The sequence below is a fragment of the Rousettus aegyptiacus genome, unplaced genomic scaffold, assembly GCF_014176215.1.
Source record: "Rousettus aegyptiacus isolate mRouAeg1 unplaced genomic scaffold, mRouAeg1.p scaffold_m13_p_2, whole genome shotgun sequence".
NCBI lineage: Eukaryota > Metazoa > Chordata > Mammalia > Chiroptera > Pteropodidae > Rousettus > Rousettus aegyptiacus.
In genome coordinates this window covers 25,537,141-25,555,413 of record NW_023416295.1, presented here as the reverse complement: position 1 = coordinate 25,555,413, position 18,273 = coordinate 25,537,141, and the positions used below count along the sequence as shown (strand labels likewise).

General features: G+C 32.2%; 1 protein-coding gene across 6 annotated transcripts in view; it reads left to right on the top strand.

The window, feature by feature from the left end:
• The window catches only part of NBEAL1 (neurobeachin like 1), a 121,639-nt gene that overhangs the window by 88,638 nt on the left and 14,728 nt on the right, over positions 1-18,273 (top strand). For 5 of the 6 annotated variants that reach the window (XM_036236213.1, XM_016161914.2, XM_036236214.1 and 2 more), the window contains 8 exons: positions 978-1,118; positions 3,151-3,281; positions 5,739-5,848; positions 9,531-9,648; positions 10,732-10,829; positions 12,922-13,038; positions 15,411-15,500; positions 17,399-17,508. In XM_036236213.1, the coding sequence (XP_036092106.1) occupies positions 978-1,118; positions 3,151-3,281; positions 5,739-5,848; positions 9,531-9,648; positions 10,732-10,829; positions 12,922-13,038; positions 15,411-15,500; positions 17,399-17,508 (915 nt within the window). Of the gene's footprint in view, positions 1-977; positions 1,119-3,150; positions 3,282-5,738; positions 5,849-9,530; positions 9,649-10,731; positions 10,830-12,921; positions 13,039-15,410; positions 15,501-17,398; positions 17,509-18,273 lie in introns of those variants that run through there. The other variant, XM_036236216.1, reaches the window with a different exon arrangement.

Genomic DNA, 18,273 nt, shown 5'->3' with positions numbered 1-18,273 from the left:
GACCTGGAAACATTATTTATTCCCCTGAACATTAATGATTTCTATAGAAAAGAAATTGGCCTCAGGTTGATGAACTGATTAGTATTTTGGTTTAAAAATTTCCGTGTTTACTGCCTCAAAAACACTGTTCATTCTTATTCAGATTTTATACCCACTAATTCAGATGTCACCATTCAAATCAGACCTATGACTATCATTAGTGATCATGCTTGCAGAATTACTATGTATACCCTTTGCTAATAATCTGGTTTAGACCTTCTTCCTCTCCATTCTTTCCTTCCTTCATCTTTGACCTTTAGATTTTTAGGCATTCATTTTCATGGTTCTTGACCAATTATCCATATGTTTTTTTTCTTTATCTTGACCAAAATGAGTGTCTAATTATCACATATTATTACAATAGCAGAAAAATAGAAACAGCCTAAATATCTAAACGTAAAAAATAGTTTTAAAAGGTCATACAGTTATACACGTATCTGTTATAAATACCATATAACTATTGAAAAGAGACTAGTCATTTTGAAATACATTAATAGAATATTGTTAAATGAAAAAGTAAGTTGTAAACAATATATTATGTGAAGCACTTTTATATAGAAATGTATGTATTTATATGTTAAGGATTAACAGGTATTTATCAAAATATTAATATTATCTCAGGGAAGTGCAATTATAGTTGATTTTAAGTTTCTTCTTTTTTGATTTTCTGTGTTTTCTGATTTATCCACAGTAAACATTGTATTTTTGCATAATGCGGAACCGTTCCAGAGTTCAGAATTACTGATATTTTATTGTTCAGAAAAAGATATTAATTAATAATTTTTTTCATGTATTAACATGGTATGATGATACAGATACATAGATAATGAAACATATTGAAAAGGACTTTCTAAATCTGTGTTTTCAATAATGCAATACAAGCTTATGTCCTCCTCATTTTACTATCGTGGTTACAAAACTTCAGTTTTATTTTTTAGATATGAAAATTTTGAGGATCCTATGGGTACTATTGATAAATTCCACTATGGTACTCACTATTCAAATTCTGCTGGAGTTATGCACTATCTTATTCGTACAGAACCATTCACCACGCTCCACATCCAGCTTCAGAGTGGAAGGTATGTTTTGGGGAAATACACTGTTTTCTTAAGACTACATGTTAATGTTAAAAACAAGTTGCCTTCATGCCATGTGCTGTATAACCAGGTCATATCTCTTTTTTTTTTCTTCTATTAGGTTTTGATTCATATAGCCTCTAGAAAAAAATAGCCAGATTAGTTCGAGAATGGGTCACTCAATTGACTTACACAAATAACTTTTAAGGAGAATTCCTTTTAACTGTTACCCAGTGTATCTTTGTGGTACTTCCTGGTTTTAGGAACCAATGATGGATTTAGGCATAGAACTGATTTAGACTTAGATCAAGACAACTACCAGAGATTTAACCCTAATCAATGCCTAGGTAATCCTCCTAAGAATATTTCTTAATGAAGAGGAATAAAAAGAAGGAAGAACGAGAGGTTCTTAGATTATTAGTAATAGCTCAAACAGGACTATGATGCCATTATATTATCATATTACCTGTCAGTTTTATAACTTACCTACATTACACATTTTCATAATGATCCTAAAGAAATGAACTTCATGAATCCACAGTTCCCCAGTGAATCATTTAGGTAGCTCTCTACCTATTCACATTATCTCCATTTTCTATGTTGCTTTACTCTTTAGCATTACCATTTTGCCTTTCCTACCCTATATATATATAGACACAAGATAACTGAAAATATGTTCACACGAAAACTTGTACACAAATATGCATAGCAGCATTATTTATATAGCCAAAAAATGAAAACACCCAAATGTCCATCTACTGATGAAAGAATATATAAAATTGGTATGTTCATACAATGGTATGTTAGTTGGCCATAAGTAAATATAAGGAATGAAAACTTGATCCATCCTACAACATGTATGAGCCATGAAAACAATATGCTAAATTAAAGAAGCCAGATACTAAGGCCACATATTGTATGATTTACATGAAATACCCAAAATAGGCAAATCTATAGAGACAGAAAGTAGATTAGGGGGTGCAAGTAGGGTGAATGAAGAGTGCCAGCTAATAGATACAGAGTTTCTTTTTGGAATAATGAAAATGTTCTAAAATTAATTGTAGTGATGAATGTACAACTATGAATATACTAAAACCATTGAATATTCCACTTAAAAAAGAGTAAATTATATGTATGTTAATTATATCTCAATGAAGCTGTTCTCTCCAATTGACTGTAATTAAATTCAGTGTTCTGCTAAGTTTAGCTCCTCCTCAAACTAAGATTTGTAGGCACCAAAAGAATCAAATTCATCATCAGTTTCACTTAGTAAGTCATTACTTAATAAAACAAGGAAAACAATATTGGAGATGAAACAGAATTAGTTTATGCCTTTTGTGATTAGAGAAAGAATAATAAAATTGCAGTATAACCACTCGAACGTCTTTCAACTACCAGAGGCACATAATGGAACTTAAATATAACGTTATAAGAAGATAATAGTATATGCAAGTAAAATATAAAACCTTTGGCCACAGAATTATTTCCCTAAATTACCCTTTGTTTTTTAGCAAATCTATGAAGATATTTATGTATAGAAGGATTAAATAGCAGCATTCCTATAGATCTGTTAACCACATATATTACTACTATAATACTTTGATATTTAAACTTTGATTTAAAAATATCCAAATAACATTCACTTTCTGTAATAAATTTTACTTAGCAAAAATTGTGCCGTTTTTTAAAGGTAGATTAGGTTTATATTTAATTACTTGATTGCCTCTCAGACTTTTGGCTAAAATCAAGTGTAATTTAATTACTTGAAAATTTTCTCCACTGTCATTTGATTTTCAGCTATTTTAACAAAGATGACACTATTGATTAAAATGATAGCATTTATTCCTGACAACAGAGTAAGAAAGATAGATTATCATAAGAAGGAGATCAAATTGTGTCTTTAGACATTAAATAAAAAGTTAAGAAAAACTCTGATCATCAGGAAACTTGAAAGGAGTTTAAAGGTTTGTTTCATGCTTGTCGCTCTATTGCTCTAATTCAATATTTACTGTTCTCTTTCAACCTCCACATGTAGGTTCGATTGTGCAGATCGACAGTTCCATTCCATCCCTGCTACCTGGCAGGCTCTCATGGACAATCCAAATGATGTGAAGGAACTTATTCCTGAATTCTTCTATTTCCCAGAGTTTTTGGAAAATCAAAATCGTAAGAAATAGGAGATTAAAAATTTGACTCTACAAGTCTGATGGAGTATCCTGAAAAATATCTTTCAGGACATTTTTGTGATGTCCTATAGATTATTTAATGTTCATTCTGGCTATTAGTGACAGGGCTTAGTCGATGCCCACGTACTAGTCTTATCTTCCAGGGAAGTGCTGAAGTGAACTAAGATAATAGAGTCAAATTTGATTTGGTAAGAGAATTTGTCTGAATAGTGTACGCTAGAGAAGCAAATGGCCATATTCTATTTCAGCCATGTAGGTTAAAAGTGTTTGAATTAGATAAGATGAAAATTTAGACCAGGGATCAGCAAACTACAAGTTCATGGGCAAAATTCGGACAAATTCATGTGTTTATAAATAAAATTTTGTTGGAACACAGCCAGCCAATTCATTTACATACAGACTGACTGCTTTCGCACTGTAACAAGAGATCTGAGTAGTTGCAACAGAGGCCATAGGGCTCACAAAACCAAAAATGGTTATTCTTTGACCCTTTACTTAAAAAAGTTTGCTGACTCCTCATTTCGAGCAAAAGACAGGAGGCAAATTGAAAAAAAATGATAGACATTAAGTTACCACAGTATTTGAAAAATCATGTTTTTAAAGTAGAGAATCATGGAACTAAATACAGTCTTTAAGAATATCCAAGTAGTTTTTCTATGAGGTAGTTTTAGATATAGTTAGAGCACAAATAAAGAAATTGGCAAGATTGTTACTACTGATGTTCTTTAGAGAAATTCACAATGTCAGAGGACCATTACCAACTTATTTTTCCTCCTCTGCCATGTAATGTTAATATTGGACCCTTTGCTTGCTCAGTAGAATTACTTGTTGGGGAGAGCATATCAGGGCTTCATGTCCTTTGGTCATGCACCCTGAGACAGGCAATTAGAAATAGGCCATCTGATTCTCACATTAAGGTGATTAGAATTGGCCACTTTCAGAAAAATCAAATGAATCGATTAACTGAGTCTGGACACTTAGTCAAAGGACTGGAGTCTCCTAAAACAGAGTATATGGGATTGGAGGGATGAGCAGATTAAATTTACATGTAGAATTTACTCTTAGCTTGACAATTTCAGACATTCACCAGAGCCAGTTGCGGTCTTGCACTGCTGTCCCAATGGCTTCCATTTCTAACTATACATCCCCTCTTTCTTTGAAATGAGCTAGGTGGGTGTAAGCAAAGTATATTAGTTAGAATGCCAAAAAACAATATTAGTATTATAGTACTTAACTAAAACAGATTTTAATAAAACCAACTCATAATTATGCAAGCAAGAAAATTTTAATATTTTTCTCATAAAAATTCTGAGATGTGGTAGATTCAGATAGCTTAACAATATCATCCAAGCCAAGTTCTTTCTGTATTTTCACTTTGCTATTCTAAGTGTTTTGGCTTTGTCCTTGGCTAGTTCTTCTCATGGTTACAAATGACCAACACAGTTCTAGGTATCATAGGCAGATAAAATAGTGTCTTAGAAAGAAGTGGGACTGTTAATTCTTTGTGTCATTTCTTAAGAGTGAAAAACCCTTTCTTATAACCTCCTATTATTACCCAGAGCTGGGTCATATACCAACCCCTACATCAGTAACCTGCATCAGGCATGAATTACAGGGCTGAGATAGACAACTTGAATAAAATCAAGGTTCTTCCACATACGGAGGATGGCTCTCAGGTGGGCGACAAACATCTGCTATACAGTGATTGTGTTAACAGAGCTGGTGTGTCCTATCATTCTATGACATTAAACCTCTCTCCTACTTTGGGACACACTGATATTTTAAGATAGTTTCTTTTATGAAGGCCTTTTGTGTTAACACTTTTTCCTTCCTACACTGTATGAATAAGAAACCACCATCTTTGGTACAATTTTATCGAAATAATATGTTCTAACTTTATGAGCAAATCTGTATGATGTCAGTATCTATTTAGAATAGTTGTATATAAATATATTGTTCTTCCATAGACAAGTATAACTCTTCCATTAAGTGAGTTTAAGTTTTAAGTTAAACCAAAGAGTTATAGGAGCCGTATTTTATAAATTAACTATTGGAGGGAATAAGTTAATTATTTTTAATTTATGAAGAATACTTAATATTGAATTTTTGTTCAGATTAAGGTTTTGGTCACAGCTATAGTTTACCTCATTTTCTTCAACAACAACAACAAAAATTATTAATCTGATCTACCTTGTAATAACTAACTTAAAACTTTTATTTTCATTTTTTTAATCAACTGATAAATGCATTCCAGTAGATAATTATATTTGCGTGTTCAGTAAATTTAGATCAAGAAGAGAACTTTATTCTCACCTTTCACTCTTAACTAAAGAGGAAACAAAGCATTCAATTTTACTAAGGAATGTGCCCTCATATTTGTTTTACTTGATTTATTTAAATCTAAAATGACTTGATACATTTATTTTACACATCTTAGAATTTAACTTGGGTCGTCTACAAGTTTCCAAAGAACTAGTAAATGATGTCATTCTCCCCAAATGGGCTAAGTCAGCTGAAGATTTCATCTATAAACATAGGAAAGCTCTGGTAAGATTTTTGTATTTAGTTATTAGTGAGATTAAGATAAAGATGTATGTGTTTTCCAGAGGATGGAGTAGGGTATATCTGACTATTAATTATTTTTCTAGATTAATTTGTAATCTATTATAGATGTTGTTTTAGAAAGTATTATATAGTAATTTATTTTGAGGTTATAAATCTTCTGATATTGTGAAGGTATAGTACAGTCCCATGGATTTATAGAAAAAAAGAAAAATTTCAGTTCCATAATATATTTGCTTGTTGTATGTGAAAGTATTTCAATCACCAAGCTGTTATAGTTTGATGTTTTGTAGTTCCCACATTTGTTTGAAATCTAATAAGGATAAGTACATTTTGTTTTCTCTGAAGGATTTCAGTAAGTTTTTATTAAGATAGCTAAATCCTAAATGCCACTTGAAAAGATATTACTGATTTTTAGCTAAATTTCAGTTTGGAATCAAATGACTATTGAAAGTTAGTTTAATGTTGATTTTGTGTAATTATCTTGCAGGCAATGTATTTTTTATCTCCACAATAACACACTTAGTTCTCTATCTAAACTGAAATGTTGCAGGCTCTGAAACTAACTAGGCCAATACTTGGAAATGTCATTAGTACATAGTTTGTCAGATTTACCAAATTCAGGATTAGATTATAATATTCGATTAAGGAATTGGAGGTGAAGAGGTTGATAAAGCAACTCCGAAAAGTAATCTTTTATAGCTAGCCAGGAACTTCTCAGATGCTTTCTTCTATATTATTTTTGACATGCATTAGGGGGTCCAAGGATTTCATGAAGTCATGCTCCTTCTTAATAAAATGTTAGAAGTTTATGTTTCAGTTATGCATTGCTGTGTAAGAAACTATTCCAAAATTTAGTGGCTTTAAACTACAGCCATTATATTATCTCTCACATTTATGTAAGTTGACTGGTCTTCAATGGGCAGTTCTCCTGGTCTTGTTTGAGGTTCCCATACCCTTAGAGTAATTGGCAACTGAGTCTAGAGTCATCTGGAGACTTCATTGAGACACTGGGGTGCTGGACTTTTCTCTCTCTTCATATGATCTTAGCATAGCTCCTCTTCATGTGGTCTCTCTACCTGGGTAGCCAGACTTCTTACATGGTTGTTCAGGGCTCCCCAAAAGTGCAAAAGTGGAAGCTTCCACACTTTTCTTACGGTTTAAGGCTGTGAAGTGTAACAGCATCACTTACTCTGCTTTATAATAGTTAAACAGTAACAGATTCAGGGCAGATTCAAAACCAGGGGGAAAAAAACTTCATCTCTCAGGGGTGGAACAACTGAGAAAGAATTTACAGCTACCTTTAATCCACCACACAGAATCTGTCTCTCTGGCCCCAGATTATTCGCTTTTCTCCAACATGCAAATTATGCGTATTTCTTCTCAAGACCCTTATAAAGTTTCATCTCTGTAAGGCAGGGATCTTTAAACTTTCCTGTAAAGGACCAGATAGTAAATGTTTTCATCATGTATAAAGTGTGTGTCAAAATCCTGCCATTGTAGTGCAAAAGAAATAGGTGTGGCTGTGTTGTACTTGTATACACATTTGGCAGCTAGTAATATTTGGCCCACAGGCAGTAGTTTGCTGATTCCTGTATTAAGGCTTGAGGCCTGATGTCCAGAATCTTGTTATTCATCTAAATCAGATCCATGTGTGAGTGAAACTACTCAGGAGTGTCTTCTCTTGGATCAAAAGACTGTGAAGTAAAGAAACAAGTTTTCTGCCCCACTTAACAGCAGGTGTCTTGTGATGTGACAAGAACAGAACTGTAATAGACACTCCTATTCTAAATGGAGAGAAAACAAGAGACACCCGCAGTAGCTGGTTTATAACAACTCAGAATTCCAGCAGGGACATGTACTCAGTTCCTTTATTAGGATCTAGTGCTATTCCCTAAGAGTGGTTCTCCATGGCTCTTTTGTTCTACCCTTGGGCTCTTGGACAACCCCCACCCCTACACACCTGTTTTGAGTCATTCCTTTTTATTAAAAGTAATTTTGTTTATATGAGTATCTTTGTCAGTCTCTTTACTAACCATAGTAACTTGGAAGCCAAAGGTCTTGAGTCATTCTTTTTTATTAAAAATAATTTTGTTTATATGAGTATCTTTGTCAGTCTCTTTACTAACCATAGTAACTTGGAAGCCAAAGGTCTGTCTTTTCTGAACAGGTTCTCTTTCAGTCTGAACTAATATAGTTTCTTTAAAAATTTTGTAATTGGACAAAAACCATTCCATGTTACTTTACAAAACAGTCCCTTATCTCCTTTGGGCTGAGTGGCAGGCTACTGTAGGAAAATGCCCTTAAGATTCTTGTTAAAAAAACAAAATTCAACAGAGTAAATTTGAAGATCTAATTGGCTTCATGCAGTGATTCAGGATATAAGGAACATCCCAGCTAGCAAATAGAAAGGGTCTAAGCTGTTGTACAAAATGAAAAGTTTTTGTAGGCAGAAAGGGAGAAGGAAAAGGATGTTTCTAACAAAGTGGGCTATTTCAGACATGGTCAAGGTTCTGTCATGCAGATCACCTCACCAGTGCCGATCATGTAATTCCAGATTGTCTGGTTATAGATCATGTTCTTGGGAAGCTGCAGTGAGGTTAGATAATAAGTCTTGGTTTGCTGATGTGGGACTTAGCACAAGTGACTCCATTTGGGACCTGTTGTCTTTTTTTCCCTTTAGAATTCTTGAGATGCTCTGTTTTGAGTGCGACTATGAGGCACAACCTTAAATCTCTGAGATCTCAACAGATTGTTTGACAGCCACGCTCTTGGACTAAACTTCACCTGAGACTGTATTTTACTGGTGACATTGATTTGATCATTAGGCCATTTGTCACTTTGAGAGTCTTTGCTCTCTAGTGATATTAGAAATAAGAAATAATTTTATTTTGAACCCAGCATGACCTGGCCCCTTTATATTTTTTAAAATTATTAAACCTCAAACAGTTTTTTTTTTTTTTTAAAGCTCATATTGCTCCTCCTACATGTTACCACAGGCATCTAAAAGAGACCAGTCAGCATGTAAAAGCATTCTGCCTGGAAATCTCCATCCCCATATCCACAGGTTCATTAGGTATCCTTTCTAAGTTTCATGTAATGAAAACATGGTCCCCTTTTCTCCTGTCTCCAATAATAATTTTCTTATTGCCATTAAGTTGCCTTGGAGGCTCCAGGTGGTCAATCAGGCCTCTGCCTGCCATCCAGTCCACCTCTTGGTGGGGCTAGATAGGGTGAAGTGGAGGGAGTGATTTGGAGCATCTTTAATTTACCCTATTGTGGTTTCATTTCTTTCCTTGAATAGAAGTTTTAGACAACTTTTTCACTGGAAATTGCACAACAAAGACGTGTTCCAGAGCTATCATGAATTTTTTTTGTCATTAATATTTGAGCTATTAGAAGATTTGTATTATTTTATTTACCCATTAGTTAGGAGATGCATTTGTAGCAATATTAACAAATAATGATGTCTACATTGTACAAGATAGAATATAGTCAGGATAATAGTAAATAGTAAAAGTTTAACATGATTTTATGGTAATTTTATTTAAAGTGGTAAGATTTTGTGTGGAAATGTTTAATTTGATTTTGTTTTAAAAAGGACCCACCTTTACATTGTAGTCGGGAGGTATCTCTATGTTAATTATTACATTTGTCCTTTTTATAGGAGTCTGAATATGTTTCTGCTCATCTTCATGAATGGATAGATCTGATTTTTGGCTATAAACAGAGGGGACCAGCTGCAGTGGAGGCACTCAATGTTTTCTATTACTGTAGTTACGAAGGTATAATGCTTTTTTTCTTGCATTATATCTAGAAAGTATTATTTAATGTATATTTATACATGGTATTTTGGACATAACTATTTTACATGAGAAAGACTACATTTAAAAAATAGCGTTAGTGACCTTTTCTATTAGGGAGATAAAGAGACCTGCTTTTATAAAAAATAGTAGTTAAGAGTATATATGCAAATCTAATTTTAAATGTCAGTTATTAGAGACATAAAAGTTTTTTTATCTCTGGCCTTTTGTGTCCTATTCATTTGGGTCCTAAATTAAATATTCAGTATTAAGTTGTTAGCCAACTTTGAAAGAAGACCATTAGAATTACAAATAACAAATTCTTCAAATGATAAATAAGTTGACATTATTCTAATATTCATTAGCTCAGGATCAAGAACATTTTCTGAAGGCTTTGAAAGGCTTCAGAAGTAGTTCTTTCTTTTCTAATCCTTGAGTAGACCTGATAGTTCTAAAGATTGTAAATACTATGAGGTAATATGAATTTAAGCAGAGCCCACGTGTCTTTTGATAGACAAGCATGTTTTCATTCTATAGTAGTTTCGTAGGGAGTTAGTATAGTATGGTGGTTTGGAGTATAGACTTTGAAATCAGACTGACCTAGTTTGGCTAATAACTAACCATGTAATTTATGTTAGATATGGCTGGGTATAATCAGTTAATCATAATATCACATTTCCTATTATCTGTTAGAGAAGCAGTATTTTATAACAGTATTTTTATGTAGTTATTACACTTGTTTCAGCTGGACTATCATAAGGAAAACAATTAGGTGTACTATGAGTATAGTTTGTATTTTTCCAAGAGAAACTTTTATAGACTACCAGTTGATTTGTTAATAATATTGTGATTCTAAGTAGTGGATGCAATTTATTCTTATACATATTTAATTAGGAAGTTTTACTGTTTTTTTTTTAATTACCTCTTTACAATGTTCATATAAGTTAAAGAATGGAATAATATTTTGATGAAAATATACTAATCAGTCTCTTATATAGTAACCACTGTGTGGCTCGCTGATTTATTTTTACTCTATAGTGAGTTGACTACTTATCCTGGTTTTAGGAGCCGTGGATCTGGATGCCTTAACAGATGAGAAGGAAAGAAAAGCCTTAGAAGGGATGATTAATAATTTTGGGCAAACACCTTGTCAACTGTTAAAGGTAAATCATAAAAATTATTCATTACATAAGAAGTCTAGAATTTAACTGCTAAGGAATAGTACTACCAGTATTTTCAAGGATTTTAATGCTGTAAAACCTTATTTCTGAATTATTTAGAATTTGTTAAAAATATACTGTCACTTTATTAAAAAAGTAGATTTAAATGATTGTTATTGTTTCAAAATAACAAAATATTATAGTCAAAAATCCACATACACAGTCAATTACTCTTAAATCACAGAAGACTTATAAGAATTTTTAGTAGCTGACATCTGCCCAAAAAGGGCACTTACCATTCAGAGCCCAAATCTAGTCCTAAAACTCAAATTTTATAACATATAACATAAAATCAAATGATAAATATTACTATATTTCTTCCCTCATACTGGTATCTGAAGTGAAATTATTAACCTGATCGTACACAGTTTTGGATTCATAGACATTAATCTAATTTTAGGTTTCAAAGATATCTTGATCTTTGTTAGTTTATGAATTTAGAAATGAGAAATACACAATAATATACCACTTATTAAGTCAATACTTCCTTATGCAAGCACAGCACTAGGTGATTTACCTAACCTTCACAGTATATATTCAATTATCCTCATTTTTCAGATGATGAAGCCAAGCCTCATGGTAATACATAGCCCACACACCTTAGATAAATTAAATACTACCTTTTCCAAGTTTATACAACTAGAATGTGAGTGGGACAGGATTTGGATGTATGACCAGCTAACTCCAAAGCCTTTCTACCATGCTATATTTCCTCTGAATTCAGAGTTGTATGGGTTGTTCATCTAATTTTGACACTTTCTGCCTTAGTTAGTTGTATATTTATTTGCTTCACTGTATTGTAAACATGTTAAAGATAGCAACCTTCTCCTAATTATTTTTATATTTTTCTTGCATATAGTATGTGTGCAGTAAATATTTGTTGAATTGAAATTTCCACAGCTATTACAACAGCAGTGTATCTAACTCTGGCTTATAGATATACTTCTGTTAATTCAGTTATCAGACTAAACTTTATAATTGTTACTATTCCTTAGCAACACTGGTGCCTCCAAATTTGGTTTTTATGGAAAAGTCACATTTAAAATCAGTGCTTTGTCATTTACCTGCTGATTGAAGCCGAAAGTAACAATAAAATATTTTTTGGGGCTTTGAAATAGATTCTGTAATATTTTGCATCATAATATTTTACTTTTTTGTTTTTTACAAGAGTAGTGCTAATTAGTTTTTATCAACATAAAACAACACAAAAAAAACCGTCTTTTATTTAAAATAAAGTGAATAATACATGGGTGATTGAGAGCTAAATTCTGAAGTACTTAATAGCTGTCATATATATTACCTATCATCTAATATTTTATGAAGATAGACAAATCCTTTTTAGATAAAATTCTATTCTGGATTTTAACTGCTTTTCGTAGTGTTATTTTGATTTATCATTTTCTTTATACTTACGAAGGTAATACTGTTCTATGTCTCTGACATTAAAATTAAGGAGTAATTTATTTGAAAAGAAATGCAGCAATATCTTTCATTTGATTCTGATAGTATTGACATTTCAATCTTATTTTTGGAATTAAAGATTTACCTATATTAAAATTTATGATCTTTGAACAATGTATTTAATTGTACAAAACATTAAGCACCATATTTAAGACACTGTTCTAGTTGTTGAAAATCATTGAATGAATAGACTTGGTTTTTTTACTTTAAGTTACTTATTGCTAGTTGGGGAAGACAGACCAAAAAGAACTGTATGTAATCCAACATAGAAGTAAATGCTAAATAAAATACTAAATAAAGTAATCTGTGGAGAAAAATAATGTAAGAGAATAATTAATTCTGACTTAGAAATTTAGGAGGATATCAGTAAGAAAAACTTTGAAGTAGAACGACTATTTCTCTAGAAATGAAAGAGGGTAGGAACTTTGCTGAGGGAATAGTCTGAGTAATGACCTGGAATTAGCAACAGTGTGTGGTATGTAATCCATTGTAGCTAGAGCCTAGTATGTATGAATATAGTAAGAGATGTTTTAATATAATTTTGAAATTATTTTTTGTTAAAATTATTTTGAAGGAACCACACCCTCCTAGATTATCAGCAGAGGAAGCAGTGCAGAAGCAGACCAAAACAGAGACTTCAACCCTAAACCTATTTCAACACCTCCCTGAACTCAAGTCATTTTTTATAGAGGTAATATCCAACATGGTAGCATCAAAGAGTTTTCTCTATAAATTCTGTACACCTCAGTTCTTAATGTAGGAGACGAATTGTAATATTTAATCAAAAATAGAAAATAATTCTGAATTATCTATTCTATTTTTAAAACAATCTTATTGTAAGCTTTTGTGTTCTATTGAGTGGGTAGTCTGAACTATTTCTCTTGGCTCTCGTTCTTCTATTTCACATTTTCCTGACAAGGAAGAATAAATATTTTCATTTAAGTTGCTTTTTGGAACAGTTAATATGATATTTAGAGGGAGTCTAAAATAACTCCTAATTATAATATCTGCGCATGTATAAAGTGTGGACCAATAAGTCAGATTGTTAATTGATAATATCGAGAGTAGTCAAATAAAACAAGATAGTTAATGCTGTAATTGAAAGAGTACCTTCGAATTCTAATATTTAAATATACATATTGAATTACTTTGAATAATTCAGAATGTAGATATGAAATGTGTATATACCTATGAATTTGATTATGATATATAATATTAACTTTTGACAGAAGGAAAAATGATAAAAAGTAGGAATAGTTGGGAGATATGCATAGAAAAAGCAATAGCTCTCATGCAGTACAGGTTGGTAAACTTTTCCTTAAAAGGCCACATAGTAAATGTTTTGGACTTTGTAATGCAAAGGAAAAACCAAGGATATTATGTGTGTGTAGATAGATAGATAGATAGATAGATAGATAGATAGATAGATAGATAGATAGATAGATATAGATAACCATTTAAAAATGTAAAACCATTCTTAGCTTACTCATAGCCTATAAAACAGGTGATAGGCTGGATTTGTACTACAGGCCTAGTTTGTCAAACTCTGCATTAGAGAGAACATCATTGCAATGTGTTTCCTTAGATTTAATATCATGGGAAATCTTTTCACATGTTTGTGAAAGCGCTTTTCAAAATTAATCTTTGTCACTCCTTTTCTAGATACATGTTTAACACTATAAACTTTACAAAGTTGTTTGTTTTCTGGAACTCAGAACACAGAAACTGTACTTAGAAATGACAGCTAATTCCCAGGATGTGTTCTGGGTTTCCAAGACCACCCTCAGATTTGATAATTTGCTAGGCCTCACAGATTCAACATATACTTGTACTCACAGCTAAGAGTTATTGCTTTGAGAGGATACAAAGCAATGTCTGCAAAGGGGAAAGGTATGTGGGGCAAAGTCTGGGGGAAACCAGGTGCAAGAGTCTTCTCCAAGTGAAGTCACATAGAACATGCTTCATTCTTCCAGTGATGAAATGTGAAAACATGTTTCTGTCTACCAGGGAAGCTCATTAGAAACTCAGCAGCCTTGGTTTTTATTAGATGTTGATCACATAGGCACCTTTTACCCAGCATATGCCAAAATTCCAGACTCTTGAAAGAAAAGCCGCTGTTCAGCATAAGTCATATTCTTTGTACAAGTAGTCTAGTCAAGTTTTAAATCCGTGTAAGGAAGTTTTTGCCTCCCAAGTTCCCAGATGCCAGCAAAGGGCCAACCTTGAAGGTAGGCCTTTTTAAAGGAAAGCAGCCTCAGTCCTGCTGTGTTAACTCTTTCCTGCACATAGGGCAACCCATAACACCCTATTTAGCCCCTTATCTGATGGGCATGTAATACTGTATTTATTATGTAATACTGATAAAATTATTTAAATCATGTCTAATCATTTGTGACTTTATATTGTTTATAATTCATTACTTAGTTTATATAAAGCTCAGAATAGCACCTGGCATATAGTATGTACCCAGTACTGTTAGGTTATAATTTACCTAATAAACATGAGGTATAATTTATGAACTATTGTCACATAAAGAGACTTAGTTCAAATCATTGTTCTCTTTTACATTGTAATAAGATAATGACAGATGTTTTCTGAGGACTATATTTTCTGGTCCTATTGTTGAGGCTTTTAGGGAGTGCCTCAGTTAATGGAATAGATCTATTTTTTGAAAGTTAAACCCCAAAGGAAATTTCTATAAAAATAAGTTTTCCCATTTGACTTATTTGAGAAATGTACTCATTTGTGGTCTATATTTTCTACTTTATGTTCAAGTTAGTATAGCCAGTGGAAAGGATGCTCCTTGAGATCTGCATCGCTGTTTAACAGCAGAGTTGTGGAATACAAGAAGGGTAATAGGTTTCAGAAGTTTCAAGTTGTGCCATTCAAACATAGTATATAATTTCTTTTCTACATTTTAAATTAAATAATGGTATGTTTTGATTGAGCGAAATACTATATCACAGGGTTCATTCTTGTTTAAAGAAATAGAGGTTTTCAGTAGTTTGTACCTAATAAAGATAAGCAGAATCAGCCACTACACCTTTGTGTTTTATTTTATAGGGAATTAGTGATGGTATTCCACTAATAAAGGCCATCGTCCCCAAAAATCAGTCTCGTTCTTTTATGTCTCAAGGCAGTCCTGAGTTACTGGTAAGTTGATTTATACCTTCTTTACATTGCCATATCTCTGTCTATTACAACTTACAAAAAAAAAAAAAAAATGAAAACTTTAAAAATTTCAAGCCTTTTAAAAAATAATAGAGAAAATTTTTATAGACTTTGACCAAGTATAAAAATCTGTCTTCTATTGACACAGCTTTTATTTTAAATAGTTCCTATAATTCTAAGGAATAACGTGAAAATACCAGGAAGTTTTGTAAAAGAAAAATAGGCTATAGTTCTGTAAAAGAAATAGTTTTGTAAAAGAAAAATAGGCTATAACATCTTATTAGATAGTAGAACTTATATAACAGTAATAATAATAGTGAAAATGAGAAATAATACAGCATCAGTTAAGGTTTACATGCAGAACATTTTAGTGAATGTGATACATGAATCTTTTCATTTAATCCACCTAACAATCCTATGAGAGAGGCAGTATTATTTCCCTTTTACAGATGAAAAATTAAAACTCAGAAGTAACTTATTCAAAGTTGCAGAGGTAGCAAGTAAGGGATTTGGGACCCTGGCCCATGGGCCAAACCTAGGTCTGTCTTATTCTAATTTTGTCATTTAGAAATTTTAAAAATATGTAGTAAGCATAGCAGAGTGAACAGTACAGATTCCATAATTATTCCTGTTTTCCTAATTATGCATATTGTGTGTTTACTCAGAAAAAAAAAGGTTGAGAAAGATACAAAAATAATAATAGAACTTTTTGAGTGCTAGAATTCTTGTGATTTTCAGATTTAATACCTGTATTTTTTTCAAAATACCTTATTTTTCTTTTTTGGTAATCCACTTTTATACTCAAAGGGGGAAAGCTTTTAATTTTTTAATTTTTGAAAGAAGGTATTCACTATGACTGTCACTAAGAAGGGCAATCTTAACAATTCATCCTAAGTTCTACTTCTGACTTATATTCTAAATGATATAAATAATATTTTTAAGACTTGACTCTTAATTACTTCTGACAGCCAACCAATAGATGTTAATAAACTGAGAAATTATGAGGAAAGTGATCTCACTAAAGAAAGATATATTGGACAATATTTCATGCAATAAAATAAACAGCTTTTTTTTAGCATTTTATTTTATTATTAGTTTCAGGTATAAAGTACATCAGTTTAGACATTTATATAGTTTATGAAATGATCCCCCTGATTACTCTATCATATTCTCTCTGGCTCTACACGTAGCTGTTAAATTACTGCTGACTGCATTCCCTGTGCCATGCTCCCCACTCCTGTGACCATCTAACAACTACTAATTTATACTTCTTTAACTCTTTACTGCATTCTCCTGGCTTCCCCAACCCCCTTGCCCTCTGGCCATCACCAGGTTGTCCTCTATATTTATGAGCCTGTTTTCAATTAGTTTGTTCTCTTAGTTTCTAGATTCTGCATATAAGTGAAATCATGTGGTATTTATCTTTTTCTATTTGACTTATTTTGCTCAGCATAAAAACCTCTAGGTCTATCCATGTCATTACAAGGGGTAGCATTTCAATTTTTTTATGGCTGAGAAATATTTCGTTATATATATGAACCATAACTTCTTTATCCAGCCATCTATTGTTGGGCATTTAGGTTGCTTCCATATCTTGGCTATTGTGAATTGTGCTGTCAGGAACATAGAGGGTGCATAGATCTTTACAAATTATTGTTTTGGTTTTCTTTGGATAAATACCCAGAAGTGCAGTTGCTAGGTCAAAAAACAGAGCTTATAATATTTAAATTATTTTAGACTTTCTTATTGAGTTTTATGTTTACATAATCCTGTATTTTTCCCTAAATGATAAATGCCAACATCATGTGAGCACTTGGTTATCCTATGTTGCTTTCTTTAATCTTTCATATAATTTTCATTTTCATATGTTCTTTTTCCAGATAACAGTAAGCATGAATAATGTTATTGGAACCCATGGGTGGCTGCCTTATGACAGAAGCATTTCTAATTACTTTACATTCATTAAGGATCAAACTGTGACAAATCCAAAGTGAGTAGATGAATATTCAAAGTAAATCAGATACGATAAATACCCTATTGCTAGGAAAAACGTCTAAATTGATTGATTGGTTTCATTTTGAAAGTAATATTGTAGACATCCAGATTTTCTTTCCTCTCTCCTTCCCTCTTTCTGTCTTTCTTCCCTCCTTTCTTTCCCTGACTTGATAATGGTTTACAGATATAACAGTTTCTATAATACTATTATAGAAACAAAAATTACTTAGAAATATTTTTTAGGCTGAATTGTATTTCTAGTGTACAATATTATTTACAAATAAGACTTGATGTGTTTTATGTAATAAGAATTTATTATTTACCTTAGAATTTTTTAAAAATATCCAAAGGTTACATTTTAAGTTAAGGCGATGTTTCTTTTACTCTGAGTTGTTTTAGCTACAAGTTTATTAGGAGCGATGTCTTTTCCTTTTTATCCCACATAGGACTTAGTACTGTTGTGCTTTGCACAAAGTATACCTTCAGCAAATTAATATTGCATAATAAAAGTCTAGAGCCGAAGAGTCAGAATTGGTCCTCATTTTCCATTTACACACTGAAGTATAATCACTTCTTTGTGTCTTTCTACAGATTCTAGATTGGCTAAGTGCATGCATATTTCAGTGTGAAGCAGATAAAATCCATATGCTTTCTTTGGTTGGAATGGAAAATGATCTTCATGAGTATTGTTAGATACACATTTATCTACATGCGTAGTAGATCCCTTGTCTCAGTTTCTTTCTGACTTTCCTGGGGTTCC